This window comes from Globicephala melas, chromosome 7, assembly GCF_963455315.2.
Source record: "Globicephala melas chromosome 7, mGloMel1.2, whole genome shotgun sequence".
Classification (NCBI taxonomy): Eukaryota; Metazoa; Chordata; class Mammalia; order Artiodactyla; family Delphinidae; genus Globicephala; species Globicephala melas.
In genome coordinates this window covers 72,897,659-72,913,957 of record NC_083320.1, presented here as the reverse complement: position 1 = coordinate 72,913,957, position 16,299 = coordinate 72,897,659, and the positions used below count along the sequence as shown (strand labels likewise).

The 16,299-nt window shown below is 40.9% G+C and overlaps 2 protein-coding genes across 3 annotated transcripts in view; one reads left to right on the top strand and one right to left on the bottom strand.

Moving 5' to 3' along the window:
* Positions 1-16,299, bottom strand: part of CCDC148 (coiled-coil domain containing 148) — a 480,287-nt gene that overhangs the window by 153,670 nt on the left and 310,318 nt on the right. The window lies entirely within an intron of this gene.
* The window catches only part of UPP2 (uridine phosphorylase 2), a 42,585-nt gene that overhangs the window by 23,459 nt on the left and 2,827 nt on the right, over positions 1-16,299 (top strand). Inside the window, exons 4-6 of the mRNA XM_030849832.1 lie at positions 1,007-1,121; positions 4,292-4,501; positions 6,847-6,993. Of these exons, the coding sequence (XP_030705692.1) occupies positions 1,007-1,121; positions 4,292-4,501; positions 6,847-6,993 (472 nt within the window). The remainder of the gene's footprint in view (positions 1-1,006; positions 1,122-4,291; positions 4,502-6,846; positions 6,994-16,299) is intronic.

Here is a 16,299-nt window from a genome sequence, read left to right as displayed (position 1 = left end):
ACCCAGAGGTTCAAAGTTTCCATAGTTTAATATTCTTGATAGTGAGAAGAAGGGAACTCAGGTGAAAATATTGTGGTCATGGCTGTAATAGTTTTCTAGATTTGTTAATGAAGAATTAGTGTCAGCCATCACCTAACTGCCAAGATGCCCCTGGTGCTTTTCTGCACACAAAGTCTTTGTGCCCAAGAGTAGAATACTGAAGACCACATTTGACTCTCTCGTGTTATATTAAGAATGAAATAGACACCCATTCTAAACTTAGCTCTAGCTACTACAGATTCCAGCATGGAGGACCTTTCTGGAGCGTTATTAGAACATATTGTAACCACCAGGAGTGGCCAAATCCTCTAACCTGTGTTGACCCTTATTCTGTGACATTGATTCTACTCTTCCAAATGCTGAGGAAGACTAGAGTTGCAGTCATGATCTATATACTGAATGTGTATCCATTATATACTCCAAATTGTTAGGTGTAGATGTAACCCACATCTCTACCCTTGTGCCTTTCAGAGCTCAACAGAATTATCAACAAATGAACAAGGACACATGAGAGTAATGAGATGGATTTACTCTTTCATTTAGTATAGTGGAAAAGGACTAAATACATGGTAGCCAAATCTATATTTCCTCAAAATCAAGTCAATCTTGCAAAGAGCTCTTTTTCAAAACTCACTGTGAAGAGCCCAGTGGGGAACTGAGAAATGGCACTGCCCTGACACACCAGTACACCACGCCACCCCCACCTTCTGCTCTTGACAATGAGGGCTGAACTCAGTTTAACTGACAGGGAGATGTCTCTCTTTCATCGCCACAGATGGACCCATCTATCAGCATGTCATGTGGGCGTCGGTTAGAGCTGACTTACGTTTTCCTCAGCTATGGCAAAGTCATAATGATTATGTAAATTTACCTGAGGGCTGTTAACTTGTAATGAAGGAAGTAAATATGTCCTGTGTGTGTTATCATTCTGCAAGATGTATAATGACTTTCCCTTTTCTCTCCACAGCATGGCATGGGCATCCCCTCCATTTCTATTATGCTTCATGAACTCATTAAATTACTGTACCATGCCCGGTGCTGTGACGTTACCATTATCAGAATTGGTACATCAGGGGGAATAGGTGAGATGGATTGATTTATATACTATTAAATCCAAGTGGTTGTTCCATACAGGGTAAGCTATTGGTGTGGTAACACACCAACGTACTCAGAGCCCAGAAGAAACCCGGATGGGCTAAAAAGTGTCAGGGGGCTGGGCTTGAGGCAATTGAGAAATTTAAATTTAAAGAAAATTTTAAAAATTTAAGGAAATGCATGTGTATATAATCTTTCTCTTTTTCCCTGCATGGAAACCTGGAGTGAGACATCCCACAGCCCACTGCCCAGATGGACTTAGGTGTTCTTAAGGGGAGGAGTGGAAACTTGCTAGGAAATATGTTTTGAGGATAAGAGTAAGTTTTGAGGATTCGAATAGATTTTGAAGCTTAGGAATTTTATAAGTGCTCTCAAGTAAAAGAAATAAATCACTAAGATTTGCCTTGTTTATCAGCTAAGTAAGCAGACATCAATAGCTCTTAGGAAAACATTGCTTTTAGCTCATGTCAGTGACTACCCTTTTCTTGGCTGGGTCTTTTCCTCACCAACACAGCAGAAGAGATCAGGCCAGGCTTTTAGGGAAGAGTTGGGTGATGCTTCCTAAGGTTTTCTCAGAGCCTCCTCTCCTCCCTTCTTCCTTGGCTGGTCAGGCAGCTAGTCAGGAGCCTTGTTTATACATCTACCCTGGGCTGAGGTAAAGTTCTGTGGAGACCTTCTTTTTCAACCTCTTCTTCAGGAGCAGATCTTGTGAGGGGATGATTCTACTATGTCACCAAATGCAAATACAGACAGGGCATTGTAACTGGAAATGTTTGGTTGACAGAGTGACAGGACTGAATGGGAATTATAAAAAAAAAAAAAAAGGCTGAGATTTTGGTCTTAGAATTACACAGGTGGCTAAGTCATGCTTCACTAGAAACAAACACGTTCAAAAATATCATGCCCTTTCCACAGCTGTGGTACAGGAATAAAGTCCAGCCAAGGCCCTCACAGATGGATTAAAGAAGGACATCTATGGATGTCCATCCAGAAAGAGAAGGAGAATGTTAGCAATCATTATTAGATCAGGCATCCTTCTGGACTGTTGTTTATCCAATATTATCCCAAATAAGCAATAGTAGGGAATGATGCATTTGGGGATGAAATGGATAACACTGTTATTAAGATTGCTCATAATTCTTGAGTTGTGGGATACAAGGATCTGTCTGCATAGCCCATGCCCATGCAATGTACCACCCTGACTGCTGTGGTTGCCCCTTGATATTAACAAGTGTCCAGTGTGGGCAAAGCAACCTGCTGACCATCCAGCTCATGGTCATGGATTCTAGGTCTTTTGTTTGATGGTAACATGATACATATAGCCCATGTAGCACAATGAAGGTCTATGAATTGTGGGAAATTAAAGCAATGTGCTGTTGTGGATTATCCATCATTTTGAAGTTCTGTTCTCATTAAGAACTCTTAGCTTATCAATAAGATGTGTTTGTTTTGTTTTAAAAACTTTGATTTGGAGATGAAGGAGGTGTAGCTTGTTGGGGTTTTTTTTGTTTGTTTTTTTTGCTGATGTTACCACTCTTTAGATGAGCCAACAAAACTTCATTATGATGAGGTACTCAAATAAACAGTGCCTTGGCCTTTAAGAGACTTCAACTGGGATATAAATGCTCTAATACATCTAAATATTAGGATGTCATGTGAATAACTTCATTTTTGATTTCCACATTTTCAACTTCCTTCTCAGTCACTTTCCTGTTTTTAGGACACTGTGAATAATTCAAGAAGATACTTGTTTGATTTCTTTAAAAAGTACCTGACTCACCGAGGCTCTATCATCAGAGCCTACCTTGGGGCTCTAGCTGGATCTTCTAAATTAACCCCATGTTGATCCACATTGGAATTTATTAAGAACCCAGAAGGATATGGCTATGTGCTATGGTAGGGGTTGGTAAATTTTTTCTATACAAGGTCAGACAGTAAATATTTTAGGCTTTGCAGGCCATACGGTTTCTGTTGCAACTTCTCAACTCTGCCATTAGAGTGTGGAAGCAATCATAGAAAATATGCAAATGAATGAATGTGGCTGTGTTCCAATAAAGCTCTATTTACAAAGATGGGCTGGATCTGGCCCATGGATTGTAGTTTGCAGATCTCTGTCTATGGCATCTCTATGGAAACATTCACTCATTCAACAAATTTTTATTGGAATACCTATAATGTGATAGGCACAATGCTACTGGGGAGACAACAGTGGACAGACACTATTCTTGCCTTCATAGAGCCTATGTTTTATCAGGGCAATAGACAAACAAATGAGTAATTACAAAAAATATGATGACTATTAGGACAGAGAGAGAGTCTAGGGCCCTATCAATATATATCCCCTCATCCAGGCTCTAAACAGGAATCAGAACGGGTCAAAAACTAGGTCAAAAGCTGGACCTGGGAAAATTGAATGTAATGTATCTGTGTTGCCTTTTAATTTTTTCCCGCTCTGTGGATTCAGATCTTTTGAAGGAAGTGACTTAAGCTGACACCAGAAGAATGAGTTGAAGTTGGTCTGATGAAAGTGTGTGTGGGAGGATGAGGGAACACACCAGGCCAGGGGAATAACAGTTGGCAGAAAATGGTTTCTCAAGTCCCTGAGACTTGAGTTCCTGAGTCCCAGGAGCAAGCCAGACTTTGTAGCAATGGAAGGTCAGCCAAGAGGCCTAATTTACATGGGATGGGAGAGGGGAGGAGGGAATGGATGTAATGAGAATCAAAAGGAAGAGAGGACAGAGATACAAAGAAATTATAGTAATCAAGGAGTTGCAGAGAAGATTAAATATCAAGTAGTCACATCACTTTATGAAAACTACTTTCTGGCAGGCTCATTTAGTTTATTCCTGACCTACTTTATTCAAATTTGAACCTGAAGGCCAGTACTAATTTGCATGTCCAAGAGTCATGTTTGTCTTGAAATTTAAACCCAATCACATTGTAAATGTGAATCTGGAAAGAAAGCAAATGTAAATGCCTGTTCGGAATGTTATTATTTAATTGCATTTGGAAAAGAAAATAATTTTAAAGATGAAAATGGGGAGAATAATTAGCAACTAGCATTAATTAATGTTGGCAGAAGAGATTACATACTATGTGTCAAAAGTAAACCTAAGTGACATTCTTCTGTAACCACCTATTTATTCCCACACTGCAGGGATTGCACCAGGGTCTGTTGTAATAACAGACAGAGCCGTAGACTCCTTTTTTAAGCCCCGGTTTGAACAGGTAATCTTGGACAATGTTGTCACCAGAAGTACTGAACTTGACAAAGAACTGGCTGAGGAACTATTCAACTGTAGCAAAGAAATTCCTGACTTCCCAACCCTCATTGGACATACGATGTGTACCTATGATTTTTATGAAGGTGAGAAGAATTTATAAACTGTGAAAGCAGCAGAAAATTGCCAGCAATACTTTGTTATTCAAACCCACAATTTATATTAAAAACTCCACTTTAGAAATTCATAGTTGGGGATTAAAAAAGGAACTGAAACAGCCTTTTCAACTTACTAAAGCATAGGAACGTAAGGACATAATAAGCGGTGGAGACACACACATAATGAATTTATTTTGAGAGTAGGTTTAATCCTCCTAGAACAAATTGGATACTCAAATGCAATTTGTGATGTTAGCAAAATCTTATCTCTGTTGATGCCTTTAATTTAAATTGGAAAAGGGGGATATGCTTCTATGTTTCTTCCATTTTGAGGTACAGTCACCTGTACCTTGGAAGAGATCTGGTACTCAGGAAAGAGTGGGAACCAGGAAATGGGAAGAGATATTTGGGGGAGGAAATCCCAAAGGGATGAGGTAGTCTCACAGCAGTTCTTTTTTCTCTTGGCCATGAGTAAAATGTCCCCAAATCAAGTTTAGGAACAAAATTGATGGTGACTCCCAAGTAGCAGCTCTTGCCACAAGCGGGGAGGGGCCAGGAGAAAACGCCCTCCAGGACAGACCTTGCTCATTCCACAAGAAAGAATCTAACCAGGGTTGGTACCATTCCTTGGAGGGCATTCTAGAAATCTTACAGTGTAGCTGCATTTGAGTGTGTTCATCAAACTACATATTACCCCATTTTTAATTACTTTTCTTTTCTTTTCCCTTTGGATCAAACTTAGACTATTACATTGAATTCTAAACAGTTATATATGGAGATATATTATCTATAAACATTACTTCAGGTTAGTAAAGGTGTTGTCACCACATATGTGTTATAAGATAGGGGCCACTTTGGGTGTGATAGGGTTGAGACTTTGTCTCAGGCCACTGGCCCCTTCTTGGGGAGGGTCACTGACGGGTTTAAGCCAGAACTTGCAAATGGTACCCACTGGAGTCAATGTTTTCTTTGGGCTGCACAGTATTTTTTAGAATATGAATTATTTTGCCAACATTTATAATTTCTGGAGATTTCATATGAAAATCCAGATTTTTGGCTTCTTGAAATAACATAACATTAAAAATATAAAATAATTTATTCATGGCAGCCCTGGCAAGCCTCGGCCCACATCTGGGGCTACATTCACTTAAGGTGAGGTGAGGCTGCTCCCTTCCAACAGGCAGACCTTGTTGACATTACCTGCTTAACTTGTGGGACATCTGAGTCTGAATCGGCTAAAATAGCACTGCATTAGAGGTGTTGGCAGGCAGCCTAAGAAGGAGGGCACAAGCAGAAGCAGACAGCAAGGATGGAAATAGCATGAAAGATACAGGAAAGGGAAAAAAGAGGGGCTTCCCTGGTCGCGCAGTGGTTGAGAGTCCGCCTGCCAATGCAGGGGGCACAGGTTCGTGCCCCGGTCCAGGAAGATCCCACATGCCGCGGAGTGGCTGGGCCCGTGAGCCATGGCTGCTGAGCCTGCGCGTCCGGGGCCTGTGCTCCGCAACGGGAGAGGCCACAACAGTGAGAGGCCCACGTACCGCAAAAAAATAAAAAAGAGGATTTTGCAATATAGATGGTGACAGAGTCTACTGGCCTCCCTACTTCAAGAGGACGCCCTTGGGGGTGGGATGCGGTGAAGCCTGTCCCAAGCGCAGCCACGGTGGAGGAGGAGTAACAGCATCAGGCTTTTCTCCACCTCCTTCTGGCCCCACTGGTTGGTACAGATGGAATTCAAGTGCTAAGTAAACACCGAGAGCAGCCTAGAAGGGAAAATGTGATCGCAAAAGAATGGCGTGCAGCCTGAGGTGTGTGGCAGGGAAAAGGTGGACAAATCGACCATCTGTGTATGGTTACCATGGTCATGATGCACAGATGGAGCTGCAATGTCCAAACCACCACCCTGATCCTCAAGTAGCTTAGGATCATCACTGGGGCTTGGAGCCTTTTCTTCTTCCCCAGCACCGGTCCCTGGGCCAGCCGCCAGTCGCAGGTGCAACCTGAGATTTTCCTCAAAGGGCAGATCTTCCAGAGACCCTCCAGGTCCTACTGTCTCTGGGCACAGTGCTGGCTGCTGCGGCCATTCAATGGTCACTTGTCCCAGAGCTGGGGGAGCTCAGTGCCATGGAGATTCCTGTGTGAGACTCTTGAGCTGCGCACAGCCTTGCCCCAGGTCCTTTGATAGGATGATTCAGATGGCCAGATTTATCCTACCTGGGGTGCAGGCCCATGAGTTAGAGTCAGCCACAGAGCACTTGGGCTGACAGCAAGCCTCTTAGTGATGCCACAGCCACCGTGGGACATCAAGTCGCTAAACATTCTCCATTCTCTTTCAGGCCAGGGTCGACTAGATGGAGCGCTGTGCTCCTTTTCCAGAGAAAAGGGGTTAGATTACTTGAAAAGAGCATATAATGCCGGCATCAGGAATATCGAAATGGAATCTACGGTGTTTGCGGCCATGTGTAGACTTTGTGGTCTAAAAGGTAAGACTTTCATGAATGCCTAAGGGTCAAATTCTCCTCTTTCATGAAGTTATTTTCACTCTCCAGGAGAAGAAAAAGGAATCCAGCTATAGATTACTTTGGGTTGAATGCACGGTTATCTCATAATATCTTGTGAGTGGGCAGGACATTATTTGTTATGCAAATGAGGAAACCAAGCCTCAAGGGTCAAAAGTTAAGTTGCCCAAGGTCACCAGCTAGTGGGTTACATAGCCAAGACTTCATAGATTGTTCTGCTTTCTTCATCCTGGTAGTGGAAGCTGTTTTCTACTACAACTGAATTTACTGAGACATGACACAAATAAAATATTCCTAAAATAGTCCATCAAAGGACAAAACATCAGTGGAGTAGTGTGTTTTTAGAGTTAATTTACATGCACTTTTGCTTTTCCCAACTTTTTTATTTTGAAAAAAAAATCAATAATACAGAAAAATTGAAAGAATACTGTGTATGTGTGTGTGTATATATATATACATACATATATATACACACATGTACACAAACACACCTATTTGCTTTTTTCTCCTGAATCATTGTATATAAATTATAAATATTATGTCACTTAACTCTTGTAACTTAGCATCATTTCCTAAGAATAAGGATGTCCTCCTAATGACCACAATACAATTATCAAACCAAAAAAAAAAATAAAGTAAAAATCATTTCATAACATCATTTAACATCCATTCCATTTTTAAATTTTCTGATTTTCCTAAAAATCTTTAAAGATTATTTTAATCTAATATTGAATTAACTTTATACACTGTATTGCTTAGTTATTGTATCTCTATACTTTTACATCTAGAATAGTTTCCCTACTTTTCTTTTTTCCCCAGGACAGAGGAATTTTTGAGAAGTTCAGGCAGTTATCTTGTAGAACATCCATGTTCTAGATTTGTCTGTACTCGTCATCGTGGGATTTCACTTTATTTCCTGTAAAGCAGAAGTAAAGTCTAGTGGCTTGATTAGATTCAGCTATGTGGTAAGAACACTTCATAGTAATGTAAACTTTCCATTGCACCACATCAGGGAAAGGTAATGTGAAGATATTCCACTGTTAGTAATTTCAAGTTGGATCACTTGGCTCAAGGGGTAACTGCCCATCTCCCTCCTCTGAAAAATTAATGTTTTCTCTCTGAAAGTAGCAAGTAACTTCTGGGATGATAATCTGGCACTGTGTGAACGAATATCCTGTAACCCAATCATCTTTTCCCAGTGATTTTAGCATGGAATACAAATGATGCTTTTCTAATTCCATCATTCCTCCTACGTTTGTTAGCTAGCATTGTTTTAAGAAGAGCCTTTCTTTCTCACGCTCTTCTCTCTCTTTTTTCTTTTTGGTGGCAGGGAGTCGTTATTGTTTGGTGGATTTTGTTCAAAGCAGTGTGTTATAAGCAGTTTCTGTCATTATTCTTTTTGATACTCAAATTATCCCAAATGTGGCCAGGAAGAGCCCCTTCTAGTGCACTCTTCTGTCCTTCTGACATAATTCTCTTAACTCTTGAGAATTTTCTTGCTTTCAGGCACAACGGGATTCTTAGGTACCACTTACACTTTCCTTGCCTCAGGTCTGGGATCAGCCATTTCTCCAAGAATCTCTGCTTCCTTTGGGTGGAGAGTGGCATTAAGAAACCAAATATGTGCGTGGCATGCATTTTTATTTTTGGTGAAATTATTCCAATAGAACCACTAATCTCTGACCAACACCAAGAAAACCTACTGAAGTAAAACATAATTTTCACAAGGACTAATCAATATAACTATTCTTTGTGATTTTAAATTATTTTCATAGTCATCCTCTAGATTAAAAAATCTACAAACAATAAATGCTGGAGAGGGTGTGGAGAAAAGGGAACCCTCTTGCACTGTTGGTGGGAATGTAAATTGATACAGCCACTATGGAGAACAGAATGGAGGTTCCTTAAAAAACTACAAATAGAACTACCATATGACCCAGCAATCCCACTACTGGGCATATACCCTGAGAAAACCATAATTCAAAAAGAGTCATGTACCAAAATGTTCATTGCAGCTCTATTTACAATAGCCAGGAGACAGAAGCAACCTAAGTGTCCATTATCAGATGAATGGATAAAGAAGATGTGGCACATATATACAATGGAATATTACTCGGCCATAAAAAGAAACGAAATTGAGCTATTTGTAGTGAGGTGGATGGACCTAAAGTCTGTCATACAGAGTGAAGTAAGTCAGAAAGAGAAAGACAAATACCGTATGCTAACACATATATATGGAATCTGAGAAAAAAAAATGTCATGAAGAACCTAGGGGTAAGACGGGAATAAAGACACAGACCTATTAGAGAATGGACTTGAGGATATGGGGAGGGGGAAGGGTAAGCTGTGACAAAGTGAGAGAGTGGCATGGACATATATACACTACCAAACGTAAAATAGATAGCTAGTGGGAAGCAGCCGCATAGCACAGGGAGATCAGCTCGGTGCTTTGTGACCACCTAGAGGGGTGGGATAGGGAGGGTGGGAGGGAGGGAGACTCAAGAGGGAAGAGATATGGGAACATATGTATATGTATAACTGATTCACTTTGTTATAAAGCAGAAACTAACAGACCATTGTAAAGCAATTATACTCCAATAAAGATGTTAAAAAAAAATTCAAGTTTTATGGATGGAAGAGGTAAACCTGAAAAGTTAATAAAATATTCTTTATTAAATTGGCTATGAAAGCCTCAGACCTAAAGCAAAATAGCACCATCTAAAATATTATTTTTGAGTGGGAAGCAGTCTCCAAATATGAACAATGATGTCTAAGAAAATGTTGGAGCAACTTTTTTTAGAATTCATAGTTTTTTTTTTTTTTTCAGAAAAGAGCCCATAGAATATGTCACCTATCAAACGTGTTTTATAGTGTACCTACTGAGTGCATAGCACAATACAAGAAGCTTGATTTTTAAATCAAATCTTTGGCTGATAAGATTTGTCTCAATTATTATCTTCCTAAAGAAAGAAGGACTTCTGTGCATCAACCAGTGGCCTGAGCACCCAAGCAGTAGGGACACAGCAGAGGATGACACAGACAGAATCTCTGCCCTTGCGGAGTCTAGGGGGGAGACAAACAACAACAGAGAGCAATCTATAATAATATGGTAATATGTTAGATGCTGAGGAGCATGATGGTGAGAAATAAGGCAGGGAAAGGGCACAGGGACAGCCAAGGTAGGGAGGGAAACCATACATTAAAATAGGGAAGGGTACACAGAAAAGGTGCCATTTAGGAAAATGCCACGTGGGTGTCTGGGCAAAAGGAGTCCAGGAAATGCAAATCTAAGGTTACCAGGCAGGAGCATTCAGAGTGTGACAGAGAAACAGGGAGACCAGTGTGACTGGAGGGGAGTGACAGCAGTGGAGAGGGTAGGAGATGGAGGGAGTATGGACTGTGTGGTCCCTATGACAACTGTGACTTTCACTCTGAGAGATATGAGAAGTCATTGCTTTGAATAGAGAGGTGACGGGATCTGGCTTGCGTTTGAACAGGAGCACACTGGCTGCTGATCTGGGAAGATCCTACTGGGGTTAAGGGCAGAAGCAGGGAGAGAAGTAAGAGGGCTGATATAGTAGTCTAGGGAGAGATGATAGACCAGTACAACAACAGTGGAGGAGGTGAGAAGTAGTCATATGCTAGATACATCTTGAAGGCAAATCCAACAGGATTTGTTGACAATTTGATGGGAATTTGGAGCGAAATGCTAGTGAAAAATGATTTCCAGGTTTTTGGCCTGAACAGCTGGAAGGATGGAGTTATCACAGTTGGGATAGAAAAAATTGGGTGAGGATTTGGCGGTACTGTAGTAGACATCAAATGGAGGCTAAGTGAGCAGGTGGATTTATGAATCTGGAGTTTAGGTGAGAAATTTGGACTGGGGAAATAAAATTGGAAGTTGACAGCATATAGATGGCATTTAAAGCCATGTAACAAATGAGATGACAAAGTGCCTGAGTGTAGAAACAGATGAAAAAGTCAGGGAGGTGAGGGAGATCCAGCAGAAACTAAGGAAGAGTCGTCAGTGCAATTGGCAGTATACCTGGAGAGTCTAGTGTCCCAGCCCCAAAGAAATCTTCAAAGAAGTAAAGAATTACAGCTGAATAATGCCTTATTTGATCACAAGTGGAACTTTAATTCTAATACTTGTCCTTATTGTCAATCAATTTTAATATACAAAACTACAAACAAAATGTATGCGGTAACATTTTAGACAGGAGTTATAGGTCACAAGAAGAGATTAATTGTAGAACCACTACTCTCATCTCAGAATGAACGTACACACAAATCCTGGTAACATATGAGTAAAGGATGCAAGTGCATCCTTGTCCTCTTTAGAAGGCCATCATTAATACCTCCTTTCAGGGAAACAATAGCATCTGCTTTTCTCTCCACAAGTTAGTGGGAGTGGGAGCCCCAGCGGCGGGCAGCTTGCCCTTTCCTGAGCCGCAGCCTAACCAGCACATGACCTGCAGGAACACCTGGATTCAGATATTTCTGCTCCAGGAAATGCTTCCTCACATTTCTTTCTTATGGAAACAGCAAGAGGTCACTTGAGTCATGGCTCCACCTGATATGCAGATGGAGGAAAATTTGGTAACCAGTTTAGTCCAACATAAAATGCCACGTCACGAACTGCTGCCCTGATGTAAGTTTAGTGATGAGCATCAGTTCTTTCTTAAGAGGCAGCCAGAGAGTTCTAGGCTTGTGAACCCCGGACCCTAGTCTTTCTCTCTTTGAGGGTGTTGCCAAAGCTTCGGCGACGTTATTCTGTTATGAGGGATTTTTTTGTCCTTGCCACGAATCCTTGTGACCTTGCTTTCTCTGCCAGCTGCAGGTACCTTCCCGGACTCTGTCCTCTCTAGCTTGCCCCATGCTGCGCTTTCCTTTTTCTGCTGCTATTGGAGCTGTTGGTAGCTGATTTCAGCCTGCCAATAGCTCTCTTCCAGGCCACTGCTGCAGCCTTTCCATTGAGCAGACCCTTTCTGGGCTGCCAACATGCACACTAAAGGTTGTATCTGTAATTCTGCAGTTCTTGGGAGTATTTCTGTCCAAATTTCTTCATGGTGACAGGGACTCTTTATCTACCTCAGACACCACCATTTCCAAAGGTGCACTCCTGGTACAGGAAGATCAACACCTGGAAGATCAACCACCAAGGAAACAGACCAAAACCCCATGCATATGATGCTACCATGTTCCTATCTTTCATCCCCACTTCATTATATCCTTCCGCAAAAGCAGTGAAGCTTGGAAAAGCTCTGTATGAGGTAGAAAAGCTTGCTTTGGGGAAGGGCTGAGAGAGACTTCACAAGCAGCTGTTTTAACATACTTATTAGGGAGGTTATATACCAATGCTAAGCGACACTGGAAAATGTGTTTCATCTGGCACCGAACGCTCAGGGCTCCCAGGCCTAGTGCCCCTCCCCCTCAATCCCTCTCCCACTGTCAGCAATGGCCCTTTCCACCCAGTCTCTCCAGACAGCCTTCTCTAATGGTCTTTTTATGTCCCTTTAATACTACCAGATGACTGGATAACCAATCTGACTTCATAGTAAGGCAATGATGGCTAATAAATAACAACTTTTTATTTAAACAAGAGTCTTCTAGAGGCTCACTGTCCTAACTCAGAGGAGTCAGTCATTGACTTTGGACCGGTGCAAAAACAGATCTTTCTGCATTCACCTGGGACCACATGGATTACCACTTCTTATCTTTATGATTAATATAAGATCTCACCTTAAGTCTCACTTCATCAGAGAAGTTTTGCATGACTACCTAAACTAAACTTACCCACATTCATTCTACTTACTCACTCATTCACTCATTCCACTTCATTTCTCTGCATCACATTTACCACTATACCAGACTCCATTTCTGTTTTCTTTATATATTAACTTACATATTATTTTACATGTATTAATGCATGGAGGTATGTATTTAGCATCTTTCTCCATTACAGTATAAGTAGCATGAGAACAGGGACCTTGTTTGTCATTTTTTTGGCTATATCTCTAGCACTTAGAATAATATCTGCCATATGGGCATTCAATAAATATTTACTAAATGAATGAACAAATGAGTGAACAGAATGACCACTCAACCCCTACTGACCGTGGAAGACGGCTATAACAAATTCAACTGGTTCCTTCATTACCCAGCTACATTTATGGCTTGGAATTTTCTAAAGGACTTCGGAGTGTCACAAAATTGTCCAACTAGGAAGAGGCAAAGCCTTAAAGTTAAGCCTCCCTTTGCTGTAAGTTTCATACAATACTTCTGCTATAGCTGTAGCCCGTGGATCTCCTGATATTTGATAGGTGGACAAACTGCTTGAAATGGGACCACGGACACCCCTAAGTCACTACTGTTATCCTGATCTCATTATCCTGAAAAATAATAGTGGGAATCCATTGTTGCTTTAAGAAGGACTTGGGTGAGGGAAATAGTGGCCGTCACAAAATTATTCTACCTTGAAAGGCTGAACCTTCAGAACAAGGTAAACCCACTGTACAATGCTGTATGAATGCATTCATCTATGGTTTTATAATATGCATATATCTGTCCCTCTCTTAAAGCAAAATCTACTTTAATTAAACCCCTAACATTCTGATTAAAGATGTTAATCCTTTTGCACTGTGAACTTGTGATAAGTACGTTCAATTTTTACCCATCTTTAAAAGACAGTGCCTGCTGCCTTTTGACACAAGCTTGCTTGCATGACAATATACGAAACATAATATTTATCCAAGATTAGTTTCACTTAAATCTTTGTCTTTAGTTGTTGGCAGCACTCACAGTGGATTTTCTTTAAGGGTAATGGAAGAATTCAGTGTTATTTCTTTTGACAGATACTGGGAACTTTGGGAATGTATTCAGTCTTCATAATATTACAGCTCAGTGAAAGGGAGCAGAATCTGGCTTTAATTCCATTTTATATCCTTCTGCTGGTCCCAGAAATGAAGGCTATTGGGCTCTGGGAACTGCAGGATGATCACTGATAAAGTAAAGAAGATATTACAACAAGGATTAAAGATTATACTCAGTCTGGAACTGGACTGTTTCTTAATTCAAAAATGAGGAAAATTGGGGTTTTGAAATATTATTACACAAAGGCAAAAGGCAACCCACTGCAGCTCTTCACCCTCACAGTATCTCCTGAGAGATACTGTGGCTCAGAGAGGTTAAATAACTTTCCCAAGTTCTCACAGTAAATAAGAAGTAGCTGGACTGGAATTGGAACCGAGCTCTGTCTGACTTGAGGTCCCTTTGCACCATGCCCTGCTGAGTCTTCCCAGCAGCCTCCCATGGATGCACAAGGTTCAGATCTCTATTCAGAGGAACCAAAAAAACAAACAAACAAAAAACCCTGCAGGTTTTTCTATTTTAAAAGTTAGCTGTGCTACTTTAGAAAGAAAGCAAATCCCCTAAGGGCTAACCACATACCAAGATGGTTAGTGTTGGAATCAAATAAAGCATTACATTGATACTTATTCAGTAGTATGCACAGTTATTATTTTACCAAGAAAATAAGTCAGTGTGTCTGGGAAATCAAGCATAAATGGTAAGTAATTCATTTATTACGCTTATAAAGACAGGATTTTAAAAAATTGTTTCTTCTTGCTTTGCTGGTTTTTACATATTTTAAATCAAGGTCTGTGTCTAGAGTTTTGTTTGATTCATTTTAATTCTACTCTCCTGTCCTCTATCCTACTCCTGCCTTCCTGTACCAACACACTCACACGTTAGAGAATGATTTGGGGCCACAGATTCAACTTTTTGTGTGTTGGCATTACCTGTGACCTGCCTCTTCCCACCTGTGACCTCAGTGGGGCTCCCTGGGTTCTCCCTGTTGGAGCCTCTGCCCCTAGCACAGCAGGCACATCCTCTGCCCATCCTGACACATCTCTGGTTGGAGGTCCAGCACCCAGCAGAAGCGCAAGTCCCCAAGTTTGCAGCTGGACCTCCTGGAGATGACAGCATGGTCCTCATACCAAGATAATGTGAGGCACAGAAGCTGAGCAAGACCTTTGAGGTCCAACCTGCTCCTTTCTCAGAGAATGAAATAAGACCCAGAGAGTAAAAAGTGACCTGTCTAAGGAAACACAGCCAGATCAAAACGAAGATGGACTAGCCCTGTTATCTCCTGCCTCCTCACCCCCTTTCCTGGCACTATTCCATAGGTATAAAAGAGTATCATATTTATCTATCGACAGATTACTTATACTTTCTCCTTTTTCTAAAAGGCATTAGCAGCAGCTTTCAATAAAAGATGAATGTATAAATAATTTAAGCAAAGGTAAAGAGAATAAGAGGCATGTATTTAAGGGAGTGGATGGGGAGCTCTCAATATCAAAGAGCTACCTGGTAGGGCAATACTAAATCTAAATACTTAGATTTAGTTCTGACTTTCCTAGAGGCCAAGTTGAAAATGGAAACACTTTGAGTTACACAGCTCTCATTAGCTTATAAAGAAAGCATTTAAGGTTTGTCATAAAAACGTTATCCAAATGTTAAACTTAAGTGAAATTATCAGCTATATTACATCGACAGTGTCTTTAGTAACACTTTTATAAAAGATATGGGACAATTTTTGATAGAGTTAATGCTAAATCTTGGTTCTCTGCGAACCTAAAGTACTAGGGTGCAGGTATGAACATTTGCTTTAATTTAATTCAGGATAGAGTTTAAAGTCTTTAACGCAATAGCTGTCAAATATCAATGTGCAAATAATTTAACTGAGTTTCTTGTTTTAAGTACAGATTAACTGCCCTTTCTTATTCCTCACTCCTTTTTCTGTATGTCTGTGATAAAGCCTAAAAATCTGCATTATTAACAAGTTCTAGTTCTGACGCAAGTGGCCAGTGGAGCACATTTTCAGAAATGCCAGTCTAGACGAACAACTTGTTCCTATGCTCCTTAGCTTTGATCAGATCCTTTGAATATAAATTTTCTCCACTTGGTTTTTGATTAGCAGTCAACAGCCTGAGATAGACGTCTCAGAGGAGACAGAGGAAGTGCAAAGGTTCTGGGTTGTTGAGGTTTCTGTGTTTTATATACCAGGCACCTGAGGAATAAAGATGGGGTCTGCCTAAAAAGCTCAAACCTTGAGAAGTGAAGGGCTCCCTGTAAAGGGCCGGGGAGAGGTGGGAGAGGGGCAGTCCTAAGGGCCAGGCTGGACACTCCAAAGCCAACCTTTGCTGCTTTGCCATTTTCTGAGACCCAGCCCTGTTTGGTTCTGCTGTGCACAGGGAGTTTCTGCCTCAC